The sequence below is a fragment of the Lacerta agilis genome, chromosome 10 (genome assembly GCF_009819535.1).
Source record: "Lacerta agilis isolate rLacAgi1 chromosome 10, rLacAgi1.pri, whole genome shotgun sequence".
Taxonomy (NCBI): domain Eukaryota; kingdom Metazoa; phylum Chordata; class Lepidosauria; order Squamata; family Lacertidae; genus Lacerta; species Lacerta agilis.
The window spans coordinates 5,148,178-5,169,613 of NC_046321.1; the positions used below are offsets into that span (position 1 = coordinate 5,148,178).

The window sequence follows — 21,436 nt, forward strand, 5'->3', positions numbered from 1 at the left end:
TTATTTCTTATATTAAGGTGCCCAGTCACTTGGCACCACCAGTATATGCAAACATCTGGCTCATCTAAGACTTTATAGAATCTTTATTTTCAGTAATTATGGAACTCACAGATGGACAGTACTTTTATTTTTTCGTATATTATTTGAAAAGGGAATTATATGTATGAGTCAATCAATCAATCAATTTATTGCATTAGCCATATGGCCATAGCACATAGTAAAAGACCAGGCAGTGGCCTGGCACGATTATACAAAGAATACTACAAATACAGTTAAAACATTGGATGTAAAATCGTGCTGGATAATACAGATAAAATAGAGAACAACAGCAGGGCATGACAACAGTGTCCATGTCAGGAAGAGACATAGGACTAAGGCTAAGGCAAGATAGCTGAAAAGGTGGTCCTGAGTTTCAGGGCCTGTAATGTATAATGGCCACTCCACGTGAAATCAAGGGGTTGGCATCTGCCAGTAAGTATTTCATGCGGTGAACGTCCCTGGCGATAGTCGGCGGGATTAGAGGGAAAAGCCTAGGTCTTATTGAGACATATAGTGGGCAGTAGAGGAAAAAGTGAATAAAGGCCTCTATCTTTCCTTTGTTGCATGAGCAGAGTGGAAGAGCCAGAGGAGTATTGGAAAATACACCCTGTAAGAATGCTGTGGGGATGGCATGAAATTGAGCTAGTGTAAAGGCCCTTCTCAGCGTAGGATCCATCAGATCACTCAGATAGTGGGCCAGAGATCTAACTACCTTCACGCGGGGGAGAGTCTGGCCGCATTAGATAGTTCTTGATCAAGGGCAGCATCCCTAGCAAGAATCCAGTCGTGAATTTTGTCTTTGTCCCATGAGGATAGGGCAGCGAAATCTGGAAGGGAGTAGCGATCACAGGTGGTCTCCATGCCCCTTGACCAGGTGTTGCTGCCGGTGAAGGCTAAGAAGGCTTGTTTAGCTAACAGGGAATTTGGAGTTTCAATTCTTTATCCCTTTGGAGCTGCACTATAACTTGGTAATTTTGTCCTTCCGGGCTATGACACTTCATCATTATTACATTTATTTATTTATATCCCACCTTTCCTGCAGTTTGAGACTCAAGGCAGATTACAGATAAAAATACAAAACATAGAAAAAATAGAAAAACAAACTAAAAACATAGTCATTAAAAAGTAATTAAACACTAACAGAATTGAAACCACGTCTATCAAGAGCCATTAAAAATGCTGATATTTGTTGTGTTAAAAAGATTGAACTTTTTAACAAAATCAGTGCAATATTAAATATGAGAGAGAGAGAGAGAAAAGAAGTATCACCTATGGCAGAGATCACTCAATTTGTTTAGGCCCCTGGGCACATCTGGATTTTTGTGGATTGTTGTGGGCACCAGCTACTCTGGTAACTTCTCCCCTACCCCCAGATACAGAAAGGGAGAATGCATGTACAGGGAATTTTTCTCCCCGCCACCCCAAATCACATGGATGCTGGCGCATGTCCTGGCAATCTCCTTTAACCCCATGAGCATCTCGTGCAGGACGGGAAAGTTAGGAGTTAGGCGAGTTAGGAGTGATTGCTATGATAGTTTGGATGGACTGCGCAAACTCTGCTTCTTCCATTTGATTGCCTTGCCAGGAAGATTGCAGCCCTACCTTGCCAGGAGAGGAGACTCGGGTTCCAAAGGGATGGACTCACCTACGTTGACGACCGCGTCAAAGAACCCTGGGAAGTCCTGGTTGAGTGTGATGTACAGGTCCACCCTGCGGACTGCTTCCTCGATCTCTGCCCTACTGAACAGCCCCATCCTTCGCAGCTGACCCCTGTATTTCTCTTTGTTCACTGGGATCAGTAGGATGTACCGAGGTTGAAAGTAGGAATTCTTCAAGCTTCTAACACCCTTAAAAAAAAGAAGGAGGTGCTCGGTCGTCATTCGCTTCAAGGCTTCACAGGCCTTGGCTGAAGTTGTTAAATCACACACAGTACCCCAGATTGGCGCAAAGGCTATAAGGACTGTTTAACCAGTAGAGTCGTATCTTGGTTCTCGAACGCCTTGTGACTTGAACGTTCTGGCTCCCGAACGCCACAAACCCGGAAGTGAGTGTTACGGTTTGCAAATGTTTTTTGGAAGCCGAATGTCTGACGCTTCTTCCAATTGAGTGCAGGAAGCTCCTGCAGCCAATCGGAAGCTGCGTCTTGGGTTGCGAATATTTTCGGAAGTCGAACGGACTTCCGGAATGGATTCCATTCGAGAACCAAGGTACAACTGTACTGTCAAGACTGGATTCTCCTAATTTTAGGTGCAGAGCCAGCAGTCTGGATTGTGGGCATCTCTCAGTTGAGAGATTGATCGGGCATCTGATTAAATTCTTATTAGAGGACAGGTCTCCTTACACCTCTGAAAAACAGCCTGTTTTGGAGCAACAATTTTAAGGCGAAAATATTGTGGAATGCTAAGTTAAATTGTTCTGGGGAGCACTCTTATCCTACAGAAAGCCTGGCTTTAATAATTATTTTAACTGTGTAATGTATTGTATTCTGATTTATTTATCTTGTCTTTTTTTTTAATGCCTTCGGCTGCACAAATAAGTAATATTCATTTGTTATATGGATCTTAAACCTCTTTAGTGGGGCAGTGAAGCAAGGAGTAGGAAAATTGTTTCAGCTGAAACGAGGTTCTTGCTTTGAGTTCATGTTTCTGGGGGGGAAAGCATCTAATTAATTATATAAATAATTAATTACTTACTGGTTATATAACTTACTTATTAATTATATAACTAATAATTAACTTATTATCTAACTCTACCATTCTATGATTCTATGAACCACAGCTTTGGATCTAGGGCTTGACACAGGCCCAGCTCTTGGTTTATGATAAAAACATACCGTATTTTTCCGTGTATAAGAATAGTTTTTCCTTAAAAACAATAGGCAAAAATTGTAGGTCGTCTTATACACAGACACTAGAGGGGGGGACGGGCGATTGGTGTCAGCAGCCAGCAGGAGATTGGCAGCGGTGATTGGGTGTGTGATTGGTTGCTGTGGCAAGGCCTGCTGACGATTGGCTGTAGCTGCGGCAACTGGACGGTGATTTACTGTAATGACGAGTGGTTTCATCGAGTTGACAGGTGGGCTTTTGGTGGCGAGCGTGCAGACGATTGTTGGCTGCGTTGATGCAGCTCAACAACTTTGGGCAATCCCCCTAAAAAAAATAATAATTGTGGTCCCAAAAATTAGGGGTCATCTTACACATGGGGGCATGTTATACACGGAAAAATACGGTAATTACATGGACTTTGCTATGGCTTAAGGTTCTTCCATCCCCACCGTTACCTCTATTTCCATATGAATGCAGGTTGCAAGTCCCTCCCTAGCGATGGACTCAATCGTGTCCCGGCCCATTCCGTAGTAGAAGCCGCTGTACTTAAAAGTTGCAATGAATTTCCCCTGGAATGAAAAGAATGAAGCCTGGGTGGCAAGAAAGACCAAGGGGAAAGCTCTCGCCAGAAACCACAATCTAGATCCCAGAATCTAATACTCTGACATGCCGTTTCTCACCTCAGATACATGGTAGCTTGATTTCTCCTGCTGTAGGCAGGAAATGCAGGGTTGACACATGTGCTGGCTGGGAGCTTGTGCGAAAGAGTGGGTGAGAGATGGAACTATGAACCAGAAGACCCAACCATTAAAGTATTATTTCTATCCTCTTCTCCAGCAGGTCCCAGGATGGGTTATAGCAACTGGGAGGGCCAAAATAAATATGGGAGAAGCAATGCCGACGTACCCCTGAATTTATCTCCACCTTCTAAAAACAGCAAGGAAGTATCAGTCACTCTGTGACCATTGCAACGCACTTGATAAATACTAAAGTGATGTTGTCGTTAATTTCATTTACAGAAGTTCCAGCCCGTCTGGGACACGAAGGTTGGATCTGCATGTTAGGTTGGATCTGCATGTTAGGAGGAAGCACTGGTTATTGGCGCACACACACACACACACACACACACACACACACACAAAATTGCGCCACGCTTTCTAATTCAGCCCAGGTAGGGATGATGGGAGTGGCAGTCCAAAAATACCCGGAGGGTGTCAGGTTGACGAAGACTGTTCTACCCCAGTTATCCCATCACTCTTCTAACCACAAAAAGCCAGACAAGGAAAGTGACGGGAAACTGCACTTCTGGGAAATGTGCAGGTTGACAACAGCTAGCTGGCAGTGCCATGCAAAGTCTGTGCGAACAGATGGGGACGGATGCTCATGGAAGAGGCAAAGTTGTATAACCTCGTCCCAAGTTTTGTGCAAGTATATCGGCATGCATGCTCAATAAACAGCCCATCTGGGTGCTCCCCACGCAAGAGAAGCACTCCTGTGGCGACGAGATGTGTGAGCTCAGCCTATGGGCATTTCTCCGCAGGGAAGTCACATGAATTTCCCCTTCGCACGCTACCCTAGGAGTGCCACAAAAGACGGCCCATTTGTGCTCCTTCCTCCAGCACTTTTTCAAGACGCACTATCTGAGACCCGCACAGCGGAAAGACAAAATTCCCTTTGGCCAGGATCACAGGAAAAGAATGTCAGGTCAGGTTGGGCTCTCAAGTCCAGCATTCAGTTTGTTTTATTTTGTTTAGTTACTGCATTCACACTGCACCTTTTCCTCCAAGCAGCTCAAGTAGAGAGCATGGTTCTCCCCCTTCCTCATTTTATCACAACAACCTACTGCGAGGTAGGGTAGGCTGAGAGGCTGAGTGACTGAACCAAGGTCACTCAGTGAGCTTCATGGCTAAGTGGGAATTTGAACCCTGGTCTCCCAGGTCCCAGTCTGACACTCTGGGAGCCACACCACCACTGGCTCTAAGCATCAGCCAGGCACATGATCTTGGAAATCTCACAAAGCAGAGCATGAAGGTCACAAGGAGCAGCCCATCCGACTTGGCCGCAAGAAGCACTTTTACGACTTGACCAGGGGCTACTTTGCTGAACCAGCATTTTCTGGGATGACGGAACGCATTGAAAAAGAAAGAAAGATTAAAAGCTCAGATTTGTTGCTCGTGTGCATAACCCTCTCACAGAATGGAGAGCGCGGCACCCTTTAAAAGTGAACTGGAGGCTCTTCAGCAATTAAGGAACAGCTAGACAGATTAAAAACTATTCAGTACATGGTTTTTGACAGGCAAGTTAGACGAACGGTCCCAAAGGTCGTTCTTTTCTCCCATAGCTCAAGCCTCAAGGGATTTCCATACCCCCCCCCTTTAAACGTGAGCTGTGATGAACTGCCAGGCATCCTCCCCTCAAGCCAAAGGAGGGCAAATCAGCTCGTGCCTTACCGTAGTCACCATTTTGTCAAACTCCTCCTGGGAAACAAAATAGTAATCTAATCTGTTTTCCTCTCCAAAATAAGCAGCCCTCGTGGTGTGGCAGGGACTGAAAGATAAGCCGGAGACAAAACAGAATAAGCAAGTGAAGGGAGAGGACACTATTCAAGAGCTCGAGGGCAATCTAGTGCACATTTACTCAGGACAGGAGTAAATCCCACTGATCTCTGCATGCATAGTGTTAGGCTGAAAAGGATGTGTTTGTGTATATACATACATATGAACACAGCAAAGGTTGATAAAATTATGACAATGCGGTGGAGACAGAAATCTACCCCCTTCAGATTACTGGCAGTAAATCCAGGACAGAGAAAAGAAAGCCACACAATGCATCAGAAAATAATACTTGGAATTTACTGGACTCCATTACTTTTGTATAGAAAAGGACTGTCTAATGCAGATCTTTGTTGGAGATGTAATAAGGATAATGCCACCTTGAAACATATGTTCTTACACTTTCCTGTACTCACTAAGTTTTGGGGGAATGTGCTTGGCTGCATAAATATGACTATGCAGAAAAACTTAAAAAGTTTCAGAGGAAAATATTCTTTTGAATTTTATACCTATTGGTATGAATGGAAGTTGACAAATGGGCAACAAAAGTGGATTCTACATGCTCTAACCATGGCCAAAAGACTGCTGTTGATTAACTGGAAGAACACAGATTTTGGATTGAAGACAAAACATCACTCACTGTTTCACACACTGATGCTAGATGCAGCCAACAGGCCATTGCAGAGTAAATGAACAAAATGAATCAGAGAAGAGGCATCATCCATGTGAATTATGGGAGAAGGGAACTTGCAGAGTGATGCTTAGGGGTAGAATTTGGCAGGTGTTTGTGTGTGCATTTTTAAAAAAAACAAATTCAGAGCATGTCCCTCCCTATTTTCATCTGTGAAATGTTGAGTGGTGTATGATTCTCCCACGTCCTTCAGATGTTATAGTGCCTGTGGGGGGGGGAGGCCTTAAAAGGCCAGCCAATCCTATCACAACACTCCAGGGAAAGGTATTCAGGAACCATCTTATTCAATAACTGTGTCAAATGAGAACCTTATGAGGCACCCGGACCCTATAAAGCTGAAACTTCAAAGGCTTGATTTTCTCAGCAATTTTTATAAATATACACATCTTAAAAGGTCAGTTCTGGGCATTGACCAGATGTTTTGAATGGCATTAAAAAAATCATGTTACAAGCTCCTTTTAACAGCAAGGTCATGCTTACATTTGAAGTGGTCCAGTATCTTCCATAAAATACAGTTTTAACAAGTGGCATGTTGAAAATTCTAAAAGCAGCACACGAAAGCTACAGAAACCTCCTCTGAATAATAAAAATGCAACTTTGCTTTATGGTAGCAATTTTCTGTTCTGCTAAGACTGCTTTGCTCTCTGTTCTTCACATGCGTGATGCTTATGAGGGAATAAAATATAAAATAGAAACACAACGAGGCTCTTGGAAAACTGAAAATATTTGGAAAATCCCCAGAAGTTTTCAATTACTGGGAAATTCCAGCCAGGCTTTTCGAACTGTGTAATTTATTTAATATGTATTGTATTTGATGTCTCTCCCCAGCCACTACTCCCTTTCAGCCAGGAGATTTATTTTAAAGACTTTGATTTACAACACACTGAAACACCCAGGAGGGGAGAGTGCCATTGTGCTCTGGTCCTGCTTCCAGGCTTCCCATGGGCACCTGGTGGGCCACTGTGAGAACGGGATGCTGGACTAGAGAGGCCACTGGCCTGATCCAGCAGAACTCTTCTTATGTTCTTAGGATGATGGAAGCTGTAGTTCAAGAGCATCTGGAAGTCTCCAGGCTTGCTAATATTGACGTAAGATGACTCTCGGGGCCCCTTCCAACGCTACAATTCTATGATTCTATGACAAAAAATTGCCCAGTAGCACCTTAGAGACCAACTAAGTTTGTTCTTGGTATAAGCTTTCATGTGCATGCACACTTCTTCAGATACCTGTAGATCACTGTAGATCAGGAACCGCTAACCTTTGGACAGCTCAGGGAGAGCCGGTCAGATGCCCCAAATGGGTCACCCAGGAACTGGAGCTATCCTTGTGTACATTCAGACTCGGACATAAAGATGGCATCGCCCACCCATAAGAGGCAGGGGGAGTGCAAGGAACAGGTTTGCCTTCTGAAAGGTCCCACAAAGAACCCGAGAGGCAGGGATGCCAAGATGTGCGTGAGAGAGCAGTGAAATTTACAGCGAGATCCACTGTATCTTTTCCTTACAACTGAAATGGTAAATAATATTGTATTCAACTACATCTTTGGCCTTCCCTTCTGTTCAGGCCATCAGTCCAATACTGTAATATTTGGAAAGCCAACACAAATCCTAGACAGACTCTCTGCACTGAAATGAAACCCCACCCTGGGATTAGAGCTGGCATTACACAAATACAAGTTGCCATGCACTGAACATGAATGGGCCAGGTTTTGTAGCTCAGTCATGAAAGTCTGGGTGTACATATATTTGCAGTGGTGACTGGACAGCTCAATGCAGTCTGCAAGTGGCTAAGTCCATCACAACCAATTAAACCAGTGGCAAGGAACCTCTAGCTCACCAACCAAATGAATCAGGGAAGCAGCCCTTAGCATTTGGCCTATGAGGTCATTTTGGCCAACCCACAGGAACCCGCAGGCAAAGTAAAACATGTCACCTGGTGTCATTGTGACATCAAATGATTGACAGATGGGTGGTCCCTGCCCACCCGTCAAAATGACCCACGGGGGCTGGAGGAACTAGCTGGGAATGGTTTCACGCTGCTCAATTAACCCCCCCCCCCAATTAACTTAATCAATGTGGTTATTTTACCAAACGCTTAATATAGCTGCCTTTTGGCTATTTTGAACAAAAAGCAGGATAACTCACAATTTTATAAATACGTAGTTACTGTTCATTGTTAAGAAGAAAGGTCATTTTGGACACACCCACCCCGTCCTTTTAGAGCAACACAGCAGAACTAAAATAGCTTCAAAAAGGAGAGAGCATTTAACTCAATTAAAATTTGCACTCAGAAATTAAAACTGGCCTCTGACAATCAAACTTCTAAATACTTAGAAGTAAGTCCCACCCAATTCAACAGTGGTACGAAAGCAGCCACAATGTACTGATTAAAGCTTGCAGTCCTACAATTAACATCAATCTGCGTTTGGTCCACAGCGAGATGGACAGTATCGGAGATTTGGATACTTTGCAGGAAGAATCCTACAAACCACATGATTTCTCCCCTGAATTTGATGGGGAGGGCAATATAAGATGATAAGAAGAAAATAAAAGGGGGAAACTAAAATTGGTAGAACAGAGAAGGGCATAATTGCCTTCCATAAAGATTTTTTTTTTTTTTAATCTTTCTGAGAAAACCTGCCTTGTTTGATTTCCAGCAAGTCTCCAAGGACTCCGGAATGTTTATGGACCAGAGGTACCTGTATCTGAAATAGTTGTTGAATTTTCTGCAGAGCCTATGGCAAAGTTCTCGCTTCCAGCAGGCCAGGGGTCCGGTCAACACCAGCATGGGGTAGGGAGCATCGAGGCTGGGTAAGGTGCTGCACAGAGAGAAGGAAAAAGATGTCGCCCTTAACCTCCTCACAGGAATTCGGATGTGATGCACAATGTACACAGTCCCCCTCTACAGGTGGAACTCAAAAAATTAGAATATCGTGGAAAAGTCCATTTATGTAAGCAATTGTTTTCATTAGCTACTGGAGTTTAATATATGAGATAGACTCATGACATGCAAAGCGAGACACGTCAAGCCTTTGTTTGTTATAATTGCGATGATTATGGCGTACAGCTGGTGAAAACCCCAAAGCTGAAATTGTTAATTTGGGGTTTTCATCAGCTGTACGCCAGAATCATCACAATTATAACAAATAAAGGCTTGACGTGTCTCGCTTTGCATGTCATGAGTCTATCTCAAATATTAGTTTCACCTTTTAAGTTGAATTACTCAAAGAAATGAACCGTTCCACGATATTCTAATTTTTTGAGTTTCACCTGTAGGTATCTCCTAACCTAGGCACCCCCAAACTCGTCCCTCCAGATGTTTTGGGACTACAACTCCCATCATCCCTAGCTAACAGGACCAGTGGTCAGGGATGATGGGAATTGTAGTCCCAAAACAGCTGGAGGGCCGAGTTTGGGGGTGCCTGTCCTAACCTCTCGTTGTGTTTGGGACTTGTAAGGCTCCTTCATTAGCTATCTTTAAGCGCCACACAAAAACGCTCCTCTTCAACCAGACCTTGGGGTGATTAATATTCTAAAGCCTTTTAAATGTGTTTGCGGGAGGGGGGATAATGTTTTTGCCTTTTTGGGTTATCTATTTATTTGTGCTTTTACCTTGGATTTTTATCTTGTGAAGTGCCTTGAGATTTTATGAGGAAGGGCAGCATATAAGTCTAATAAAAATAAATAAATGAATATTTTTTGGGAAACGGTGGAACAGACTGCTTTTAGACAGACAGACAGACAGATAAAATGATTTGGATATTTTAAGGCCACTATTCACTAGATCAGAGCTTTCCAAACTGTGCGTCACGATACATTAGTGTGTTGGCTGCAGTGTGCAGGTGTGTCATGCAAACGCCTCCCCCCCCCCCGGCACTCTTTAAGCGGTTAGCTTAACCTCCGGATTGCTAGTAAAACTGAATTACTGTGTGACGAAACGATGCATGTCTAAAAAGTGTGCCACCAACATGAAAAGTTTGGAAAGCTCTGCACTAGATGAAGATGATGGGTTCACCCAATCACCCAAATTAAATATTTCCTATGACTTGGAGCATTATTTATAGACTCAACAGAAGGAGTGGGCTGGCAGCTGTTAATTTAATCCTATGTGATGCCTTGTATGCAACGCAGCAGACGAGCAGGGCTGAGCCGCTTGGGAACGGAGCCTCCAGAGCCATCAAGTTCCAAGCACATGCAAGGGGGAAAATTGCCTAGAAAATGCCAACACAGTCATAATGGATGCCCCCCAATGGAAACTGTCTCCTGAGAAATGAGAGAAGGGCTGGTGAAAAGGAGACTGATGGGTACAGATGGATGCTAGAAGAGAGTGAGAATGAGGAGGCCTTGTGAGCGCTCCTCTTGTAGCCTCCGTGATCCACAGCGGGAGGCGTGGCCATTTTGCCCGCCACGAGATGCCAACACTATTGACGGGAGAGAGTTAAAGACAGCCTGAAGAAATTACAGTTGCAAGCACTTGTCGCCCTCTGGAGGGTTCGTAATCGTCGCTGGGTATCGATAAGAGGATTGCTGCCTCTTCGCATCTCTTCGTTTGTGATGTGAGTGGCCATCTGTTCCGACAGATTGTTTAAAAGGAACGGGGTGGTGGGCAATCTGTCTTGGAGCTCCGAGGTGAGCGACTAACTTCATTTCGTAATCTGCTCAGCCAAGCAAGTTCTGCCTGATTTCCATCCCAGCAGCCATGGTGTACGACAACAGAGTCTTCTCCCCCCCCCCACCCCGCCCCATGGAAAATGTCCCATCCCTGTGACAGCGTTACCTGAGCACCACCTACAGGGTGGAAGGGGAACTGACGCCCAGCTTACCTGTCAAAAATCCGCTGCGGCTGTATCATGCTATACATGATCTGGGTCATGTGATCCTGGGCAGCCACCACTTCGGGAGGAGGGTCGTACTTGTTTACAGCAGCAACCTGCTCCCAAGGATTAAGAGGAGAGGGATCAATTCATTAATTACATGAATTCCTTCAGCTTGAACAAGGGTGGCCCAAATGAGCTTGTGGTTAAAATTCCCTCCTGATTAATCAATATGTTCCTTCCTGAACTCCACACTGCAACATTTTGTTGCGGGGGCCCTACTTGTAAGTTTATATCTCAATACGGTACTGATGAATCAACTGAAACTTACCTTTTCTTGCACAGAGATTTTCTTATGATCCAGCTCTGTGAGTCGAAGCAGCATGAAAATGACCAGGAGCCGATAATCCTTGTGTTGCTGATATCAATATAACAAAGAGGTTGAAGATTCGTTTGAATGGACGGTGTTTAAATTCAGCTCTTCAAACTAATACACGAGAAGCCATTTTATCATTCTTTTGACACAGGATATTAGGAAAGCAGAAGTCAGCCACAGAAAATGAGGGAGCAACCCAACCAAAAGAACAGGCAGACAACCCTCTTTATCCTGAAGGAGCGTCTCCACCCCCATCGTTCTGCCCGCACACTGAGGTCCAACGCCAGGGGTCTTCTGGCGGTTCTCTCGCTGCGAGAAGCAAAGCTACAGGGAACCAGGCAGAGGGCCTTCTCGGTGGTGGCATCCACCCTGTGGAATGCCCTCCCACCAGATGTCAAAGAGATAAACAAATACCTGACATTTAGAAGAGATCTGAAGGCAACCCTGTTTGGGGAAGCTTTTAATGTTTAATAGATTATTGCATTTTAATATTCTGTTGGAAGCTGCCCAGAGTGGCTGGGGAAACCCAGCCAGATGGGCGGGGTATGTATAAATAAATAAATAAATAAATAAATAAATAAATAAATAAATAAATAACATGCCTTCTTCCAAAGGGGAGAAGGAAACTGAGCCACACAGCAGGCAGAGAGAAAGATGGGCAAGGTTGGCCCCCTGCCTAGTTCCCTGTAGTTTCACTTCTTGCAGTGAAGGAAGCGCCAGAAGGCCCTCGGAACTTTGTCCTCAGTGTCTGGGCTGAACGCTGTGGGTGGAGACACTCCTTCAGGTATACATATGCTAAGCTTGAACATAATAGTGCAACTCCAAGGATGCACACAAACCTGCTCCTGGGAAGTTAAGGATCATAGACCTATTCTACACAGGCAGTAAATCAAGCGGTTAACAGTGTGAAGTGGTAGAATGAGGCTGGATTTGCCAAATTTTGGTGTCCAGCTGTTTTTGGACTACAGTTCCCATCATCCCTGACCACTGGTTCTGCTAGCTAGGGATGATGGGAGTTGTAGTCCAAAAAAATGGATGGAGACCCAAGTTTGGGAAACGCTGGAATGGAGTGTATCTCTTCAGATTGCTCTCTCTCTCTCTCTCTCTCTCTCTCTGTCAGTTTTGAATCTTTTTCTTTTCTTTTCTTTTATAAAACAGCTCAATGCAGATAGAAAACTTGCATTGCTGGCAAAGCCTGGACTGTAAGGTTTTCCTCCTGGTTAGAAGAGAAGAAGAAGAGTTTGGATTTGATATCCCGCTTTTCACTACCCGAAGGAGTCTCAAAGTGGCTAACATTCTCCTTTCCCTTCCTCCCCCACAACAAACACTCTGTGAGGTGAGTGGGGCTGAGAGACTTCAGAGAAGTGTGACTAGCCCAAGGTCACCCAGCAGCTGCAGGTGGAGGAGCGGAGACGCGAACCCGGTTCCCCAGATAACGAGTCTACCGCTCTTAACCACTACACCACACTGGCTCTTAGCTACACTTCTGTTTGAAGTTTGTTTTTAATCTCGTGGAACATGAAAAAAAAGAAATGTGCTGGTTCTTTTTCAAATTCACCCTCTTACTGAGGTTTTCATTCCCTGAATGTGTTAAATTAATTTATGGGTTATTGTTTTTTTTAATCCTGTGACAACTAAGTGTGTATAAAGGCCTGAAAATACCATCTGGGACTGAATATTTTCAAGAGAATGCAGTAGATGAGGTTTAATTATCCAAACTCAAATTTGGTCAGAGTAATGATCCCCCTAATTGCAAGTGAAGTGTCACAGGAACTTAAAGGGCATAAAGAATAAGGGGAGAGATGCTAAACGGAACTGTAAATTGATAAAAAAAAAAAGTTTAGTTGTCTGAAGGATAACTTTAAGATGTACAATAATTAACCGTCAAAGAGAAAACTAACGTCTTGGCAGCTTGATTGGAGGCATTGTCTCAGGAAAGCCAAGTCACGCCAAATCACTGACATTCAAACCGATTCAATGCTGTCTTAACATAATTGCCACTTCCGTTCATAAAATCACTAAAAAGCCATGCAGATTAATTGGAGAGACGTTTTTAAAAACGACCAAATCCTTATCTAAGGAGCACTGCCTAGCAAGGCTTCAGAGAGCTTAAGAGGAAAACAGCCTGATTTTTAGTTAGAGATGCTAACATCCCACTTGGTGTCCACCTGCATCCCGTCCCTTCTTTATTTTAAAATGTTTTTAATTGAAGCAATTTCTGGCTTTGCACGAGGGGTTGTTTTGGTTTGGGGGGGGAGTCCAGTTTTGGAGTAAGGCCCACTTTTTGTCTGTGTTTTGTTTGTTTTGTTTGTTTGTTTGTTGGGGGTGTGTGTACTTGTTTTGCCTATTTCAGGGGGAGGGTTCCAAGCACCACCAGTTTTCCTTCCATGGAATGGGTATTTCACAGGGCCCACAACAGTTTCTGAGATCTCCGAATGTCTGCCCAGCACACAAAAAGTTTGGGAAACTCTGGTGCTGATCTGCTTTTACGAAGATGCCATGTGGGCCAATGGCCAATGCTTATCTAGTCTTCTTTTGGCAAAGGTTCAGAGGTTTACAGAGATGGAATGGTTTTTTCCACCCCATACAGGTTCCATCAAAATTAAAGAGCAATCCCCGGTGGACTGTACCACTGACATCAACCAAGGAAGACGGTGCTGAGAAATGTGCAATATTACATTCCCAGATCTCTGGAAATCATTTCAAAGGGTATCTCAAACCCATCAAAAGCGAGATGCCGGTGCTGTTAATCTTCCACACTGCTTGGGACAAGTTATCAACATGTGCCGTATCAGGCCGATGCGCAAGGTTTGACTCTGCTCCAAATGTTGCTGTCACTGACAAATGGGGTGCTGCAGCTCGTTAATCACGAGAGATTGTCAAGCCCTTTGAATGAGAAGCGAGTCCACCTCATGGAAATTGCATCCAGATTCCAAAGGAAAGCAGCCGCTCAAAATCCATCCTTTCCCCTTTGCATCTTTAGATGATTCCCACCCCACCACCCCGGTGTGCATTCCAAGGCCCAGCTGAGAACTTCTTGAGCTGAGCAAAGAATCACAGAGGCACACTGAGGGCCACCTAGCCCAAACCCCTGCAATGCAGGATTCTCAACTAGATCATCCATGACAGGCGGTCATTCAACCTCTGCTTTAAAACCTCCAAGGAAGGACAGTCCACCACCTTTCGTGGGAATCTGTTCCACTGAAGAACATCTCGTACCATCAGAAAGTTCTTCTTAATCTTCAGTCAGAAATCCCCTTGAGGCCCAAAGTCTCCTTTCTGTGGTTCTGATTGTTGAGTGGTTTACAGTTTAAGGTTCATTACTGTTCCACAGAAATGTGTATCTCTTTAAAAGAAAGAAGGAAATGAACTGACCTAGTTTTGCAGCTGTGGGGCAGTACAGCAGGTGATGTTAAGTTTGTATTGATTTAAGGCGTATCAGCAATCGGATACAGTATATAAGGAGGTCTGCGTACCTCTCTCAGTACCCTGGGTGGTGGGTCACTGGATGGGTCATGTTACTGTAGCGTTCTTGTAGTTAATGTAACTTCTGTTCTTTTTCTTTAATTAAAACAACTCCTAATTATACTTTGCAGTCTCCTCAGAATGCCTTTTGTTGCGCAGTTACTCAGTTTAAATACGCCAATACTGATATGGGGTATTTGCTGGTGTACTTGTAAGGACACAAAATATCATAAAAAATAAAAAATAAATCCTTCCATTAGCACCTTAGAGACCAACTAAGTTTGTTCTTGGTATGAGCTTTCGTGTGCATGCACACTTCTTCAGAATCTGAAGAATCAGTATCTGAAGAAGTGTGCATACACACGAAAGCTCATACCAAGAACAAACTTAGTTGGTCTCTAAGGTGCTACTGGAAGGATTTTTTAAAATTTTGTTTTGACTAAGGCAGACCAACACGGCTACCTACCTGTGACAAAATATCATGAAATGCAATAAATCTGCCAGCAAACCACAGGTTGACCCCGCACCATCTTGGCAAAACAATATAGACCAAGGTTTCCCAAACTTTGGTGTCCAGCTGTTGTTGGACTACAACTCCCATCATCCCTAGCAGGACCAGTGGACAGGGATTGTGGCATTTGTAGTCCGGAAACAGCTGGACACCCTGATATAGACGCAGCCCAGCAGCAACACATAGCTTTCCATTCATGGAACGGTTATCTACCTTCTTCCTTTGTGCCTCCTTTACTTCGACTGTGACGTACCTGCACAGGGTTGTTTATCAAATTAAGCACTCTGAGGAGAGGCAGGGATTCAAAATATTCCAGTTCACCCAGCTCAGCCACCTAGATAGGATGCAGGAAAATATAGCATTTACTCTAGGGATCCATTCCATGACCAGAGCTCTGTGAATGTGCAGAAAAGGCACAGAACCTCCTCCCCTGGCAGCCTGAAATGGAACCCTGAAAAAGCTCTTCCGCATGCCCAAACTGGCTCTTTCACTGCCCTTGCACAGTTGCCATGTCATGAGATATCATACTAACTTGCAAAGGAGGCTGGTCTTCAGTGCAAACTGAAACTGTCCAAACAATATTGCTTAGTGTGCAAGATCTTACCTGGTTATCTTGTAGGTTGATTTCCTCAAGCAGGTTGTGCTCTTCCAGACCTTCCAAACTGCTGATCTGATTGTCAGACAAGTCCAGCTTCTGCAGAACTTTTAGCTCTTCCAAGCCAACAGCCTTCGCTATCTGGTTTGATTTCTGCAAAAGTAATCGGAAGCTTGGGGAGCCCTCGAGAAAAAGAATTATGAACACACGCCATAGCTGTGTGGAGAGCCAGTGTGGTGTAGTGGTTAAGAGCGGTAGACTCGTAATCTGGTGAACCGGGTTCGTGTCTCCGCTCCTCCACATGCAGCTGCTGGGTGACCTTGGGCTAGTCACACTTCTCTGAAGTCTCTCAGCCCCACTCACCCCACAGAGTGTTTGTTGTGGGGGAGGAAGGGAAAGGAGAATGTTAGCCGCTTTGAGACTCCTTCGGGTAGTGATAAAGAGGGATATCAAATCCAAACTCTTCTTCTGTCAACTTTTCCCTTTTCTTGCGAGGAATCCTATTTGGAATAAGGGAATTTCCCTTATAAAAAGGGAAAAGTTGACAGCTATGCACACGACTATCCCTTGGGCAAACCACTGTCTCTAAGGGTGACTGACTCACTCTGCAATCTCCTTCACATGTGCTGGAGGGGATCACTTAATTTCTCTACACCTGGACCTGGTTCAGATACTCCAGGGCTGGCAGGAGCTTCTGCATAAGGAGGAGTGAACCAGGTTGGAGCCTCAGGTAGAAAATGCTGGGGCATCAACAGCCCCCTCCCTTGTACCTGGCCAGACCCATCATTTTGAAATCATTTTTCATGTACTGTCATTTAATTCAATTTTAATTTAAGCTTTGTTTGATTACATTTTACATTTGTTCTTTTGCTTACTCCTCAGTTCCCTCTTGGTTCTCTACCTTCGTTTACTAGTCCTACTTAGAACTGGAGTTTCTGGTATAATATGAGGCTTTGTTTGTTTGTTAATCTAGAAACAATATTTATATACCACTGTATCGTGAAAATATATCACAGCTGTTTGCAACAAAGCAAAAAAATAAAACCATACAGTAAAATGGTATTTATTTATTTATTTTAAAAAGATGTCAATTAACCATTGCTGAAAGATGTGTTCTTAATTGCCTGCATAGGCATGGTGGAATAGAAGCTTTCAGCAGGGGTTTAAAAGTTGGCACAGAAGGTGCCTGCTGAATCTCCAGTGGCAGAGAGTTCCACAGGACTGGGCTAATGAAACTAAAAGTTTGGTTTATCATTATTGTCAAATGAACCTCTCCAGGTTGGGTTGAGTCACATCCCCCCAGCCCCGCCTCTAGATTATTTTCATCCTACATCTGGTGCCGTCTGCATCTAATATTTTATCAATAGTTCCATCCCCGACAGTGCAAGGCACTTTGGGAAGGGGGAAAGACGGGAAACACGAAAGTGGGAACTACAGATAAGGAAAGGTACACAGGATCAAAGGGCCGGGGGGGGGGGAGTAAAGCCCTTCTATAAGTACAGAGGGCAGTAGCAAAAGAGAGGGTCTTTTCAGTGGTGGCTCCCTGGCTGTGGAATGTTCTCCCTGGAGAGGCTCACCTGGCACCTGCATGAAAGAATGCATCCCTGGGGCTGAAAAAGGTCCCCACACCATCCCTGCTCAAGGATTTCACAATGGCCCAGTCACTGCATGCAACATGTATGTGGGGCTGTCCAGCATCACCTTCCAACCCCAAAATTCTGTGACTCACCAGACAGAGTGTTTTGATGGGCAGGTTTTTCAGGCCATTGATGTCTGTGATCTTGTTGTCTGCCAGGCTCAGGTAGGTCAGGCATTGGCAATTCTCAAGGCCTTGGATCTCCTCAATTTCGTTATCTGTGCATCAGCATCAAGACTTAAGGAAAAAGATTGCACCGCAAAGTGGTTAGCAGTCCGGAGTCCGCCGAGGAATTGCTCTTGAGGAATCCACCACAGTGAAATGAAGGGAAGCTTTGCAACGGCCCTAGCCTTGGGCAATATAATGGCAGCGCACATCATCCGTTTCTTCTCTGGCTTTTTCATTCAAAGCCATCCTAAACACAAAAATGTTCAGCGCTGTCTTTGGAAAACATCCAGGCTATTGGACAAGAAAATTGGGAAAGGAGTACGACAAGGCTGTATATTGTCTCCCTGCTTATTTAACTTATATGCAGAATTCATCATGCGAAAGGCTGGACTGGATGAATCCCAAACCGGAATTAAGATTGCCGGAAAAAATATCAACAACCTCAGATATGCTGATGATACAACCTTGATGGCAGAAAGTGAGGAAGAATTAAAGAACCTTTTAATGAGGGTGAAAGAGGAGAGCGCAAAATATGGTCTGAAGCTCAACATCAAAAAAACTAAGATCATGGCCACTGGTCCCATCACCTCCTGGCAAATAGAAGGGGAAGAAATGGAGGCAGTGAGAGATTTCACTTTCTTGGGTTCCATGATCACTGCAGATGGTGACAGCAGTCACGAAATTAGAAGACGCCTGCTTCTTGGGAGGAAAGCAATGACAAACCTAGATAGCATCTTAAAAAGCAAAGACATCACCTTGCCGACAAAGGTCCGTATAGTTAAAGCTATGGTTTTCCCAGTAGTAATGTACGGAAGTGAGAGCTGGACCATAAAGAAGGCTGATCGCCGTAGAATTGATGCTTTTGAATTCTGGTGCTGGAGGAGACTCTTGAGAGTCCCATGGACTGCAAGAAGATCAAACCTATCCATTCTCAAAGAAATCAGCCCTGAGTACTCACTAGAAGGACAGATCCTGAAGTTGAGGCTCCAGTACTTTGGCCACCTCATGAGAAGAGAAGACTCCCTGGAAAAGACCCTGATGTTGGGAAAGATGGAGGGCACAAGGAGAAGGGGACGACAGAGGATGAGATAGTTGGACAGTGTTCTTGAAGCTACTAACATGAGTTTGGCCAAACTGCGAGAGGCAGTGAAGGATAGGCGTGCCTGGCGTGCTCTGGTCCATGGGGTCATGAAGAGTCGGACACGACTGAATGACTGAACAACAACAACAACATTGGACAAGAATCACAGAGTTTCTCTATTCCTGTGGATCCGTGGTTCGACTGTTGCTACCTGGAGTGGGAGGTGCAGGTTCTACTCCTGCTAACTTCCCAGTTTTCTTTTTCTCTAGGTGGGAGGACCCAGAGCTCAGAGACGAAGCACACGCTTTGACCCTAACAAACAGAGCAACCATAACTCAGTGGTGGAGCACCCGCTTGGAGTGCAGAAGGTCTCAAGATTCAGCTCCTGGTATCTCCAGGAAGGGTTGGGAGAGAACTCCACCTGAAATTCTGGAGACCCGCTGCCTGTCTGTGTGAGCAGCACTGACCTACAGGTAGATGGACCAGAAGTCTGGCTCAGGATAAGGCAGCTTATTATGGCTTCAGTTAAAGCTGAATAGAGGGTTGGTTCTGTTCTCAATGCAAGCTTAACCAGGGCTTTTGCCACAGAGATGCAGGGAAAGAGCAACAACACCTCTGCTGGTGTCCGGAGAGCATCATGGCCGGTGTTGGCTCTCATTTTAATATCCAACCTGGACAACTTAAGCTCTTTCCAATCTCTGTGCCCCACTCTCTCCATCATGGTCCTATCGCCCAAGTGAAGCTTTCCTGTTTAGGGTGCACAGAATATTTTCTTAGCTCAGTATGCCGCAATCTTCCTTTTGTTCCGTGGACATCACATTGCCAGAGACAATACAAATGAGCGAAGCAGAGATAGCCCGGTGCTTGTCGCATGCAAAGCAATTCCTTTCTCCCCCGCCCCTCGCCCAACCCCACACATCCTCTTTCCATTCAGATGAGCAATAATCAGCCTTGGCCCGCATTTCATTCCTGTCACATTATTTCTGCTTCTGCTATGGGGAATTATAATTGCAAAGGGAGCAAGTTGCTAGGCCACCGGCTGACAAGAGCGATGTCACCCAAACACCTTGTGAAACACACAAATAATGTAACCTGAACAGCCAGGACTGAGTTCTGTATTGCCAAGCTGGAGAAAAAACAAACCCCCCAGCTGAAATGGAACCTGTCAGGCATGATATTCTGCTCAGTCATGTGCAAGCTGGCAGGATGAGGGCCGGCACTGGAGGCAAGAGGGTAAGCAGAAAAGGGCAGCATCAGCCGGTCACCACTGCCTTGAAAAGGGGCAACCCTTCTTTCCCAAAAAGTCTCTCAAGTGGAGATCTGTATCCCAGTCTGTGTCTGTGCTGAATCTGAAATTGTTTTTTTACATATGAACTGTCTGGACATGTTTTTAATTGTCTTCATTGCTGATGCTTTTATTGCAAAATCGCTTTGAGACATTTCACGGGAAGCAATTCATAAATGGAATCAAAACACATAAATCTGGCATATTCATTGAGCTCAGCCTTTCCCACAGCTCTTAGCCATGTTAGCTTGCTGATCAGTTGCTTGGAATGGGGGGGGGCAAGTAACAGGGGACTGCTCTTTTGTTCTTGCTCTGCTTCTTAGGGGCCACCCAGAAAAAATGGTGGCCCGCTGTTGTAAACAGGACACTGGGCTGGATGGAAAGCTGTGGCCTGCTCCAGCAAGGCTCTCCTTTGAAGAAGAGCCATTTTAGTTTTTTCTTATTCACCTTTTCTCTTTGAAAATGTCCAGCCACACTTCTGCGGTTGCCAAGGATCTAGGGAGTAGCCAGGGGCAAATGCAGCACAGGCTGCCCACGTGTGCCAGGAAGCAGGGGCAGGAGATATGCTTGCCTTGGCCTATCTAGTGGGGTGCAAGTCAAGCCAAAGTTCCTTGCCACCACACCCAGCCTGACATAATCTAGCAAGGCAAGGGTCCCAGCCCTTTGGGCAGATCCAGTTTCTGTTGGGTATAGAGTTTTGCAGTCTGAAAGATGGGACTGTGATCTGAATTGGAAAAGGGAGGCAAAGGTGTAAAGCAGATTGGCCATGGCAGGGCAGGGGTGATCTGGGTCCCTGTGCTTGTTGGGATGTCACATGGGAATAAAAAAAGAGGCAGCTCTGGGGCTGTTAGCCCAGCCAGGCAGCCACTGAGGGCACAGACCTCAGAGGGCAGGAGAACTGACCTTTGAGGGACACAGTTTTGCAGAGATTAGGTTTTGTTGCATCTTACAAATTTCTGATATTGGACTCTGAGTTTACATTCTGAAGAACTTCATCATTTTTGAAGCAATTCGTTTTTGAAAACTGAAGTGAGTGATTTGGGAGCAGGGGTGCAAGTATTGGAAGAAGAAGAGGAAGAGGAGGAGGAGGAGGAGGAGGAGGAGGAGGAGTAGTTTGGATTTGATATCCCGCTTTTCACTACCCGAAGGAGTCTCAAAGCAGCTAACATTCACCTTTCCCTTCCTCTCCCACAACAAACACTCTGTGAGGTTAGCCTTGCCTGGAGCACAAAATAGCCTGGCTCCAGCACTGACTAAAGGTCCATTGGTAGCACATGAGACTCTTAACCCCAGGGTTAGGGATTCAAGCCCCGTGTTGGGCAAATGTCCCTCCCAACTCTTATGATTCTTTGAGGTAGTCAGATAAGGGTGGGTGGGAGAGACAGAGAGAGAGAGAGAA

The 21,436-nt window shown here is 44.9% G+C and overlaps 1 protein-coding gene across 1 annotated transcript in view; it reads right to left on the reverse strand.

Annotated features, from left to right (window-relative positions):
• LRGUK (leucine rich repeats and guanylate kinase domain containing) overlaps positions 1-21,436 on the reverse strand; it is a 40,811-nt gene that overhangs the window by 11,841 nt on the left and 7,534 nt on the right. Inside the window, exons 6-14 of the mRNA XM_033162548.1 lie at positions 17,597-17,721; positions 15,877-16,020; positions 15,526-15,606; positions 11,252-11,338; positions 10,930-11,036; positions 8,806-8,925; positions 5,315-5,411; positions 3,320-3,433; positions 1,685-1,886 (exon numbers count right to left, since the gene is read on the reverse strand). Coding sequence (XP_033018439.1) covers positions 1,685-1,886; positions 3,320-3,433; positions 5,315-5,411; positions 8,806-8,925; positions 10,930-11,036; positions 11,252-11,338; positions 15,526-15,606; positions 15,877-16,020; positions 17,597-17,721 — 1,077 coding nt within the window. The remainder of the gene's footprint in view (positions 1-1,684; positions 1,887-3,319; positions 3,434-5,314; positions 5,412-8,805; positions 8,926-10,929; positions 11,037-11,251; positions 11,339-15,525; positions 15,607-15,876; positions 16,021-17,596; positions 17,722-21,436) is intronic.